The 12,748-nt window shown below is 28.3% G+C and overlaps 1 protein-coding gene across 3 annotated transcripts in view; it reads left to right on the forward strand.

Moving 5' to 3' along the window:
* Positions 1-320: 320 nt before the first annotated feature.
* Positions 321-12,748, forward strand: part of LOC119611514 (glutamate receptor-interacting protein 1) — a 62,033-nt gene continuing 49,605 nt past the window's right edge. For all 3 annotated transcript variants that reach the window (XM_037967121.1, XM_037967122.1, XM_037967123.1), the window contains exon 1: positions 321-564. In XM_037967121.1, the coding sequence (XP_037823049.1) occupies positions 444-564 (121 nt within the window). In that variant the 5' untranslated portion in view covers positions 321-443. The remainder of the gene's footprint in view (positions 565-12,748) is intronic.

The raw sequence follows: 12,748 nt of genomic DNA on the forward strand, positions 1-12,748 counted from the left end.
TTTTCCTCTTGGTTTTGTCGTTAAAACCAGAGAAACAACAAAAAAAAATAAATTAAAATAATTTAAAAATAAACTGCAGTTTTTTTTATAAAAATACACCACAACTAAAAGCAACAACATTAAATTTGAAATAACAAAACAAAACAACAAAATCATGTAGTTTTTTATACGCCAAGCAAAACGAAAATAAAAATTTTGTGTTACAAAAGTTTAAATTAAAATTTATAGAAAATTTTATTAATTTTTTTTTAAAGCAAAACCAAAAATTCAATATTTTATATGAAATTTAATTAAAATAAATAAAAATTTGTTTACAAAATGTTTAAAATTGTGTAGAAATTTTGAAAAAGATACAAAATTTCAAAGTAATTTATTAGAAGTAATTATTTAAAATTTAAATTAATTTATTTTTAAAATTTTCGTGAGATAATATAAAACCCAAAATGAAGCTGTGGAAAACTAAAAAACCCATCAGCTGTGTCTCGGGCAAAAGTGGAGCCCTTAAAAATGAGGATAAACTTGATACAAATGGTGCCAACATACAAATGGGACCAATGTTGTCGGGTAAGTTTTTTAGTTTTCTACATGATTTTGTTTCAGGAAGACATTTCCAATTAGATTTTTAAATGTTATAGATAGATAGATAGATAGATAGATAGATAGATAGATAGATGATAGATAGATAGATAGATAGATAGATCGATAGATAGATAGATAGATAGATAGATAGATAGATAGATAGATATAGATAGTATATAGATTAGATAGATAGATAGATACGATAGATAGATAGATAATGATAGATAGCTCGCTCGCTCGCTCGCTCGCTCGCTCGCTCGCTATATACGATCGATGCCGCTCGCTCGGATCGCTAGCTCGATCGCTAGCTCGCTAGCTCGCTCGCTCAGCTCGCTCGCTCGCTCGCTCGCTCGCTCGCTCGCTCGCTCCGCTCGCTCGCTCGCTCGCATCCTCGCTCGCTCGCTCGCTCTCTCGCTCGCTCGCTCGCTCGCTCCTCGCTCCGCTCGCTCGCTCGCTCGCTCGCTCGCTCGCTCCTCGCTCGCTCGCTCGCTCGCTACGCTCGCTCCGTCGCTCGCTCGCTCGCTCGCTCGCTCGCTCGCTCGCTCGCTCGCTCGCTCGCTCCTCGCTCGCTCGCTCGCTCGCTCGATCGCTCGCTCGCTCGCTCGCTAGCTCGCTCGCTCGCTCGCATCGCTCGCTCGCTCGCTCGCTCGCTCGCTCGCTCGCTCGCTCGCTCGCTCGCTCGCTCGCTCGCTCGCTCGCTCGCTCGCTCGCTCGCTCCTCGCTCGCTCTGGGTTCTGGGTTTGTCGCTCCACAAACAGCCTAAGACCTCCAGGAAGCGCTCAGCTGCTTATTCATTTCGATTAGCACTATAGACAAGCTCTTTGTCGATAACTGTTTAAGATTATTGTGACCATATTTAAATATTTTGCTCGACAAAATGATGTCAATTTATTAAAAGGAAATGAATGAAATAAGGTATGTTAACAGTATTAAAATAATAATAATAATAAAAATTACCAAGAATTGAAATCAAGTAGAAAATTAAACAAAAAAGAGACACTGAGTAATTCGAATAAATTAAATTGGGTATGTCACAAGTCATACAAATAATTTTGCTGTGTTTCATGCTGTGAATATAAAAATTAGAAAACACCCACAAAATAATGCGAAAAAATTTAGACGAAATAAAAATATTTTCATACAATGTTTTTTTTGAAAAAGATCTTAATAAAGAATTTAATTAATTAGAATTTCTATGAAGAAAAAGTATTAGCGCCAGCGAATTTTAAGAAATAGAATTAGATTTCAAATAAATTATAATTTATTAGAATTGAAAGAAAAAAATCATCATTTAAACTTTACTGATTTGTTTTCTAATCCATTTTAAATAATTTAAAGTTTAACTAATTGAATTAGCCTATGGCTAAGCATGCGTAACAAATACAATTTTATGAAATCTTTTAAACATAAAAAATTATGATTTTTCTTGTAAGCTTTTTATAGTTAACAGATTTTTTGTTTGTGGAAAAAAATAATAATAAATTTTGTAATAATTTTTTCTGGATTCCTATTCTAATCATAAACAACTCTGCCTAAGAATTGTAATAAATAAAATACAAATACAATTTAATAGAAAAATTGCTACAAAACTGCTATAAAAGCTAAATAAATGCTCATAAATTTAAATTAAACTTTAAATGACACTCTGGCACTCGTATTTTCAATTCTAATAAAAAAATTACTCATATGAATAGAATGAAAATGCGTTAGAATTATGATGCAATTTCATTTGAAAAAAAAAGACGCAAACAAACAAATCTTCCATTGAATTGTATACAAAAGCTATGTAATTGAGCTCCAAAGCCAGATAGACAGACAGACGGACAGGCGGTTGCTGCTGCAAAGTGTATAATTTATTAATGAAATGGCATCGATATTTCTGAATGATACAAATCTCAGGCATAAAATACTTTAAAAGGAATTAATTAGGGGATGTTACAGTTTAGGGCAATAAGTTGTGATATCAAAAGTTGGAAGTTTATGAAGGGATATCGCAGTTTTTGTTAACGAAAATCTAAATTTAATTGAAATATGAGGGATGTTTTAAATAATAGCAGTTATCTAGATATTAGCATTGTTTTTAATTTAAAGAGTAAGTTTATTTCCAATTACCGTCTATTGAAGACCATTTGAAGAGCCCTTTGTTTATGTTTCAACATTCGACCGGATACGACCCATTTTTATACCCTACACTACTTCAATGCCCAAAATTAACTTATAAACAAAAATATCGCGATGAAATTCAGCACAAATAAATATTATATAAATATAAATACTTTCACAAAACTTTTGGCCCATATTTACCCCTAGCCCCCCATATAAAGCCTCCATCTTACTTGTTTTCTATATAAGGAAACTTAATTTTCTATTTAAATGCATATTTATACCCTATAAAACTTGGGAATGGTATATTGGATTTGTGCTGATGTTTGTAACGCACAAGAATATTGGTCCTGTACCCACTTAAAGTATAGCAATCATTTTCTGAGTCGATTTAGCTATGTCCGTCCGTCCATGTAAACCTTGTGATCAAACTACAAGTCGCAATTTTATGATAATTCAATGAAATTGAATTGAAATTGAATCTTCTAAGATCGGTCTATATTTCACCTAGCACCCACATAACTGAACCCTCGAATAGGGCTTGAAAATTTTGTGATCAAGCTACAGGTCGCAATTTTTATGATAATTTGATGAAATTTGGCACATGATCTTCTATGGTACCGGAGACGAAGCCTATTGAAAATGGTTAAGATCGTTATATTTCACCTAGCCCCCATATAACTGAACCCTCGAATAGGGCTTGAAAACCTTGTAATCAAACTACTGCTCGCAATTTTGAAGATAATTCAATGAAATTTCCCATACCCACCTTAAGTTATACCGATCGGCTTATAATCATTTTCTGAGTCGATTTACCTATGTCCGTCCATCTGTCTGACCGTCCATCGATGTAAACTTTGTAATCAAACTACAGATCGCAATTTTGAAGATAATTCAATGAAATTTGACACATGATCTTCTATTGTACCAGAAGCCTATTGAAAATGGTTAACATTGGTATATTATTTCACCTAGACCCCATACAACTGAACCCCCCGAATAGGGCTTTTAAGTTCATACTTAAGTTTAATATATTCGTATCTCGACAAAAAGCTGCAAAACCAAGTTCTATACTAGCCTTGATGACTTTCATGAATTTTATAATTATAGGGTCTCATTTGACCATAGCCCCTATACAAAGTCACCTTCAAAATATGACTTAAATGTCAACAATTTTATTCTTACTTGTTTTATAGCTATCATTGAAAATGTAGTCAAAACTGTTGAAAATTATCGAAAAAAATCTCTATTATTTAGAAAGTGCCACGCCCACTATTTCAATTCCTCCCATTTTTATACCCTTCACCTTCGTGAGAAGGGTATATATAAGTTTGTCTTTCCGTTTGTAATTTACATAATATAATTTTCCGACCCTATAAAGTAAAGTTATATATATTCTGGATTCTTATAGATAACGGAGTCGATTTAGCCATGTCCGTCTATATGTCTGTGTGTATGTGTAATATTAAAAGGATGCCACGCCCATTATTCCAAATCCGCCCATTTTTATTTCTAAAACATAAATTATTTAATTCTTGCAATATTATGATACTGTCAGTTCAATATTTATCGAGATAGTTGATAATGAGAGTTGTAACGCCCACTTTATGACTCCGCCCTTTTAATTACAAATACCATATTTATGCTTACAATTTATTTTACAAACTTCAGCAACAAATATCACAAACTGTGATAGCCCTTAAATAATTTGCTCATTTCTTTTTATATAAACCAATTTAATTTAAGCTTAAAATGTTCAAAAACACAACCAAAGAAAGAGAAATGCCCTTTAAATTACAATATAAAAAAACACAGCAAATGCACAAAATTTAAACTTCCTACTTTTTTTCAAACAAAATAATGTATTTATGTGCATTCGTCAAAGTATTAGTCTTAAAATTTACTCATACTTTCGCTGGTATCTCTACAATGATTTTAATCCATCAGACTCTCAGTCCGTTTGCCAGACGATGTTTTGGGCATAGTAGTATGGTATGTTTATGCAGGGTATTTTTTGTCGAATGCTTGGTTAAATTTGTATATAAGTAGTATTTGTGTAAAATTTGTTTGTATTTTTTTTAACAATTTGGTGGCATGATTGCTGCATTTCCTTGCCTTACAAGTGCGTCTCTATGTGCCTTTTTTTTAAAATAACGGCTAGAGTATGTGTGAATTGCATTTAATGAATTTATGGCATTTGTACGCGTAATTAAGATTTTAATTAAATTTTCTTATAAATTTTTTTCTACTTCTTTTTTTCCTCTATTAAAATATAAATACTGCATACCAATGAGTATTTTATGTTCTTGTATTTTTAAGGAATTTTAGAAATGTTGTTGTATTGTTGAGAAACAATTTAAATTTAACTTTAAGTCTATAGGAAATAATTTGTAACTTATTTTTATCTGATTTTAAGTTTTAATGGGATGACAGTGAAAAAATATTTTTGTCTTGTTATCGATTTGAAAAAATCTTTGGAATTAAAATAGAAAATTGTGTTTGTTAATGTAAAATGGCATGAATGCTAAAGTGATATGAGTGGGAATGTAGAAAAAAATTCTTTAGTTAGAAGTGATGCATCGAAATCTTAATATAGATTTAAATGAAATTGAAACTATGAGTCTGGATCTTTGAAATTTTTTCAAAACATTTTTGATTGTACAAAAAATGTACAAAGAAGGCATTTTTCTATATAAAACTGTTTCCGCAAAGAAGAAACTTTTCTATAGAAAACCGTCTCTACATAGAAGACACCTTTCTATATAGAAAACTGTCTTCATACGGAAGACACATTTCCATAGAAAACTGCCTTCTCAATGTCTTCAAAAAGAAAACTCTTTCTATAAAAAATATCTCCATATGGAAGACACATTTGTATATAAAACTTTCTCGACAAAGACTACACTTTTCTATAAAGAGACTGTCACACAAGGACGACATTCTTCTATAAAATACTGTCTCCACAAAGAAGTCACTCTTCTATAGAAAACTATTTTCGCAAAGAAGACACTTTTCTATAAAAGACTGTGTCTATTTAGAAGAAACTTGTCTATAGAAAACTGTTTCAATAAAGAAGGTACTTTTCTATAAAAAAAGTTTGTGCACAAAAAAGACTCTTTTCTGCAGAGAACTATGTGCTCAAAGAAGACACTTTTCTATAGAAAACTGTATCCATAAAGACATTTTTCTATAGAAAACTGTGTCCATAAAGAAGACACTTTTCTATACAAAACTGTGTCCATAAAGCAGACACTTTTCTATAGAATACTGTGTCCATAAAGAAGACACTTTTCTATAGAAAACTGCGTCCATAACGTAGACAATTTTCTATAGAAAACTGCGTCCATAAAGACACTTTTCTATAGAAAACTGTGTCCATAAAGTAGACACTTTTCTATAGAAAACTGTGTCCATAAAGTTCATACTTTTCACACTGAGTCCATAAAAATGACACTTTTCTATAGAAAACTGTATCGACATAGAAGACACTTTTTTATAGGAAACTGTTTCCACATAGAAGACACTTTCGGACAGAAAACTTTGTCCATAAAGAAGACACTTTTCTATAGAAAACGGCGTCCATAAAGAAGATACTTTTCTATAGAAAACTGTGTTCATAAAGAAGACACTATTCTGTAGAAAACTGTCTCCACAAAGAACACTTTTCTATAGAAAACTGAGTCCATAAAGATGACACTTTTCTGTGTCCATAAAAAATACATTTTTCTATAGAAAACTGTGTTCATAAAGAAGACACTTTTTCTATAGGAAACTGTGTCCATAAAGAACACACTTTTATATAGAACACTGTGTCCATAATGAAGACACTTTTCTATAGAAAACTGTGTCCCTAAAGAATACACTTTTCTATAGAAAACTGTGTTTATGAAGAAGATACTTCTCTATAGAAAACTGTTTCCATAAAAAGACACTTTTCTATAGAAAACTGTGTCTCTAAAGAAGACACTTTTCTATAAAAGACAACGTTAATTAAGAAGACACTTTTATATAGAAAACTATTTCAACAAAGAAAACCCTTTTCTATAGAAAACTGTGTCCCAAAGAAAACTCTTTTCTATAGAAATCTGTGAACATAAAGAAGACACTTTACTATCTATACAGAAGGCACTTTTCTATAGAAAACTGAGTTCATAAAATTAACACTTTTCTATATAAAACTGTGTCCCTAAAGAAGACTCTTTCCTATAGACTCTTTCCACAAAGAATACACTTTTCTGTAGAAATCTGTGTGCATAAAGAAGACTCTCTTCTGTAGAAATCTGTGTGCAGAAAGAAGACACTTTTCTATACAAAATTTTTCTATATGAAATAATCTAATCATACAATTTTTTGATATCTTTCACTTACTTCCAATTTTGTTAATTTTATATTTATTACAAAACATCAATTGCTTCCTTAATAACTCCCCTGTAACCACTTATAAGACAAATAATAATAAAATTTTTTAAAAAAAGTCTTACAATTTTCTAATAAAAATGTCAACAGTGTAATTTTATCAACAAAAATTCCTTAAATTGTTTTCCTGACATGTGAATTTTATTTTTTTTTTTTAAATAAAAACTAATTACTTAAAATATTTTCCCATAAAATGTAAGATTTTAAGAAAAAAAAAAAAAAATACACAAGAAATAGAAAAGAAATAAAGCTTTAATTAAATGTTACTTAAATTATGAGAAAAACTTTGATGATTGAGTAGTGGGCGTTGAGGTTCTATAAGTTGTATAGAGAATGGATTGGGTATGAAAGAAGTTTTAGAGCATGAAATAAAAAATATTGAACTATTGATCATTTTAATAGACAATTTTATTTATTTAAGTGGGGCTTAAGATAGTTTTTCTCAAATGTACTAAAACAATTATAAAATGAGAAAAATGTCAACCAAATAAAAGTTATTAAGAAAAATTTAAAGCGAAAATTAGAAGAAAAAACTTATAGAAATAAAATAGATTTGAACTATAATAAATTAAATGTTAAAGAAATACTTAAAGAAAGCCACCTAACGAGTTTTCTTAGTTATAACAACCAAATTACAGTTAAGACAACTAAATTGTAAATGAAATCAGTCATCGCTATAAATTTTTCTTTTTTTAATTGTAATTTTCTTCTCAAAGATATTTTAAGTGTAGTTTTTCATTTAATTTTGACTTTTAAGTGACAGATAAGGGTTTCAAGAAGTTGTGAACAAGAAAATGTGTGGCATTTCTTACATAAAAGATACTTAAACTGTACAAATACACAAAAAGTACTTGTACGAGTTGCAAGCAAGTATGAATTGTATCTTTTAAATAAAGTGCAATAAAAAAAAAGAAATAAAAGGTTTGTGTAAAAATGAAAGAACACCACCATGACAACAATGAAAAGGCCAGATGTCATTTGTTTATATTTAAATGAACATGAATGAATAAATAAATTAATACAAGTGTAGTTTTGTTTATACATTATATTATGTATATAGTTTGTAAATCCATGAGATACATTTATATTAATTGAGATTTTTGACTCTTCTTTTTTTCGCTTCAAATATTGTTTATGTTGTTTGTTTAAAGGTTTTAATTACTCTTTGTTGTCATTTAATTATATTGTTGTTTTTATTTTCCTTGTAACCAGATCCAAAAAATATCTTTTTTATTTATCATCATGTGGAAAACAAGTCCTTTTTATATTTTTTTGTTGTTGTTTTTGTTTAAAGCAAAGAAGAAAAATTGATTTTTTAAATGTCTCAATGTCATGTCATTAATGAAACGCAGAGTAGAAAATAACATGTCGTTAAAAACTCATAAAATTTAAAAAAAATTAAAAGATGTCAATTTTTTTTTCTGAGTATAAGTATTTAAGTGTGTTTGTTGTTGTTGTTTTTTTATTTGAAACTTTTTTTCTTGTGTAAAAATAAATATTTTGAAATTTTGTTAAAAAGAAATGTTATTTTAAAAGAGATAAAATAAACTTTTTAAATTATAATTAATGATCCAAAAAAAATAGTGTTGCAAAAATATATGTTTATTTTAATAATTAGTTTTAAGAATTTGAAATGAATCACAAAGTTTTTGAAAGAAATAAGAGAAATTTTCTGAAGACAACACCTTTTCTTAAAAACTATATAAAGAATACAATTTGCTATAGAAATTTATAGAAACTGCTTAAATAGAACAATTTTATGTATAAAGAAAACTCCTTAATGAAGGTATTTTTCAATAGAGAATAGATCAAAGAAAAAACTTTTCTATAGAAAACTATTCTTTAACGAAGAGACTTTTCTATATAATTTTTTAACGAACTTTTTTTTTATAAAAAAATAGTTAAAAAATTATTTTTGAATAAAAATGTTTAAAGAAAACAGTTATCTATAAAAAATTGTTTAAAGAAGACACTTTGCTATAGAAAATTAGCGAAGGTAGACACTTTTCTATAGAAAACTGTTGAAGGAAGACACTTTTCTATAGAAACCGCTTAAAGAGAACACTTTTCTATAGAATAGAAGAAAATGTGTATTTTTATAAAAAAATGTTTAACAAAGAGACTTTTCCATAGAAAACTTTTTAAGAAGATACTTTTCTATAGTTAAAAGGTGTAAAGAAAACAATTCGCTTAGAAAATACTCTTTTCTATAGAAAAAAGTTGTAAAGAAAACTATTTTCTATAGAAAACATTTCAAAGAAGAAACTTTTCTTATATATTTTTTAAAAAAACATAATTTCTTATAGAAAATATTGCAAAAATTATAGCTTATAGAAAACTGTTTAAAGAAAACACTTTTCTATGGAAAATTATTTAAAGATAACTTTTTTCTATAGAAAATTATTCAAAGAATACACTTTTCTATAGAAAACTGGTGAATGAAGACACTTTTCTATACAAACTGCTTAAAGAGGACACTTTACTATAGAATATGGACCAAAGAAAACGGGTATTTTTTAAAAATTTTTAAAAACTGTTTAACAAAGAGGCTTTTCTATAGTAAACTTTTTAAGAAGATACTTTTCTATAGCTAAAAGGTATAAAGAAAACAATTCATTAAAAAACAATTCATTAGAAAACTGTTTAAAGAAAACAATTTTCTATAGAAAACATTTCAAAGAAGAAACTTTTCTTTATATTTTTTAAATAAGATAATTTCTTATAGAAACCCGTGCAAAAATTATAGCTTATAGAAAACAGTTTAAAGAAAACACTTTTCTATGGAAAATTGTTTAAAGATAACTTTTTTCTATAGAAAATTATGCAAAAAATACACTTTTATATAGAAAACTGGTGAATACAGACACTTTTCTATAGAAAGTGCTTAAAGAGAACACGTTTTCTTATAGAAAACTATTCAAAGAAAACATTTTATTATAGAAAATGGATCAAAGAAGAAACTTTTCTATAGAAAACAGGTTAAAACTATTTTTTATAAAAAACAGTTTACCGAAAAGATTTTTCTATATGAAATTACAGTTCTTTCATATAGAAACCATTTTTATATAGAAAACAATTTAAAGAAGAAAACTTTTGTATATATATCTTTTAAAGAAGATAATTTTTTATAGAAAACAATTCAAAAGTAATTGTTAATAGAAAACTGTTTAAAGAAAACACTGTTCTATAGAAAATTATTTAAAGAAGACATTTTTCTATAGAAAACTGGTATAGGAATACACTTTTCTATAGAAATTAATAAAAAAAACACTTTTCTATAAAAAAAATTGTTCAAGATAGTTGTTAATGGAAAATTATTTAATTAAAACACTTAATATTTAAAGATAATACTTTCAATAAAACTTTTAAAGATCATTTTCGATATAAAATTTTGTAAAAAAGGAAAATAGTGTCCATAAAGAAACCACTTTTCTATAGAAAGCTGAGTCTATAAAGAAGACACTTTTCTATAGAAAACTGTGTCTTAAAAGAAGACACTTTCTATAGAAAACTGTGTCTTAAAAGAAGACACTTTTCTATAGAAAACTGTGTCTTAAAAGAAGACACTTAATTTTGAAAATTTTAAGGAAACAGTTTTCTATAGAAAAGTGTCTGTTTTAAGACACAGTTTTCTATAGAAAACTGTGTCTTAAAAGTTTTCTATAGAAAACTGTGTCTTAAAAGTTTTCTATAGAAAACTGTGTCTTAAAAGAAGACACTTTTCTATAGAAAACTGTTTCCTTAAAATTTTCAAAATTAAATAAAATTTTTTAAAAAAGGAAAATTATGTCCATAAAGAAACCACTTTTCTATAGAAAGCTAAGTCCATAAAGAAGACATTTTTCTATAGAAAAATGTGTCCTTAAAGAAGAAACTTTTCTATAGAAAACTGTGTCCTTAAAGAATACACTTTTCTATAGAAAACTATGTCCTTATATAATACACTTTTCAATAGAAAACTGTAGAAATGTTTATACAGAAAAATGTTTAAAGCTGATACTTTCCATAGAAATATGTTTAAAGAAAATACTTTTTCTTTGGAAGTCTCTACTGAAAACCCTTTCATTAATAAAATGTTGCTCACAACAAAGTTTCAAATTAATTGTTGACATTTTCCATAAACTTTTTTCTAGTCAAACTTTTCACCAAGTTGTATTAGACTTATTCCCTAGAATGTGCCAAATAATTCTCTTGTAATGTTTCAAAAATCATTAAACTTGCCCCTTTAATTAACACGTGTCCAAATAATTTTTGTTAAAAAAAAACTTTTGACTGCAAAAACTAAAAAAATAATTACTATGAAACAGTATTAATATGTCCCCTGAATGTAAAATACTTGTAGTAAAATCTATAGATTTAATGAGCAGACACAAAGCACAACAATTATAATCCATAAAATTCAAAATTTTAAAAATTCATTTTATTTTTAAATTTAGATTTATTTATTTTTTTCTAGTCTTCTAGCGTTGAAATTATGGCATTTCTCAAATGAGTCTCATTTACAGAAACAACACAGCCACAGCAACAATAATTAAAATGAAAATTATAAAAACGTAAGCATCTAAAACAAGGGAATCTATGTAAATAGAATGGTATGGGTTGTGTAAAGACTGCTCCTGCCTAGCTTCGATTTAGCGGAAAAATCATGAAAATTTTTTAATTTGAAAAAAATTAAAAATGATTTTATGGAATGGAAAAATGTCTATGATTTCTCATAATAATGTTTGTGTATAAATTTCCCTATTTTGACTTGACTTTGAAGAGCAGTCCCCGTTTTTTCTGCAAACATTAAAAGCAGGAAAATATATAAACAAAAACGGGAAACAAACATGGGTAACAGGAGGGATACACATTAAAAGAATATATCAGTTTATAAAGGAATTTATTAATTTGCTGGAAGTTTAAAATCAGCCATAACCCAGGACTATTTGGAAAAAGTAAATTTTCTATAAAAAACTGTGTCTATAAAGAAGACACTTCTCTATAGAAATCTGTGTCTTTAATGTAGACACTTTTCTATAGAAAACTCTGTTTTTTAAGAAGACACTTTTCTGTAGAAAACTGAGACCGTAAAGAAGACACTTTTCTATAGAAAAATTATGTCCATAAAGAATGCACTTTTCTATGAAAAACTGAGACCATGAAGAAGATACATTTCTATAGAAAACTGTGTCTTTAAAGAAGACACTTTTCTGTAGAAAACTGTGTCCTTAAAGAAGACATTTTTCTATAGAAAATTGTGTCCTTAAAGAAGACACTTTTCTATAGAAAACTGTGTCCTTAAAGAAGACAATTTTCTATAGAAAACTATGTCCTTAAAGAAGACACTTTTCTACAGAAAACTATGTCCTTAAAGAAGATACTTTTCTATAGAAAACTGTGTTCTTAAAGAAGATACTTCTCCATAGAAAACTGTTTCTTTTAAGAAGACACTTTTCCATAGAAAACTGTGTCCTTAAAGAAGACACTTTTCCATAGAAAACTGTGTCCTTAAAGAAGACACTTCTCCATAGAAAACTGTGTCCTTAAAGAAGACACTTTTCTATAGAAAACTGTGTCCTTAAAGAAGACACTTTTCTATAGAAAACTGTGTCCTTAAGGAAGACACTTTTCTATAGAAAACTGTGTCCTTAAAGAAGATACTTTAAGA

Source organism: Lucilia sericata, unplaced genomic scaffold, assembly GCF_015586225.1.
Source record: "Lucilia sericata isolate MDLA Ls3-8-SP2 unplaced genomic scaffold, ASM1558622v1 Contig001469F_arrow, whole genome shotgun sequence".
Taxonomy (NCBI): domain Eukaryota; kingdom Metazoa; phylum Arthropoda; class Insecta; order Diptera; family Calliphoridae; genus Lucilia; species Lucilia sericata.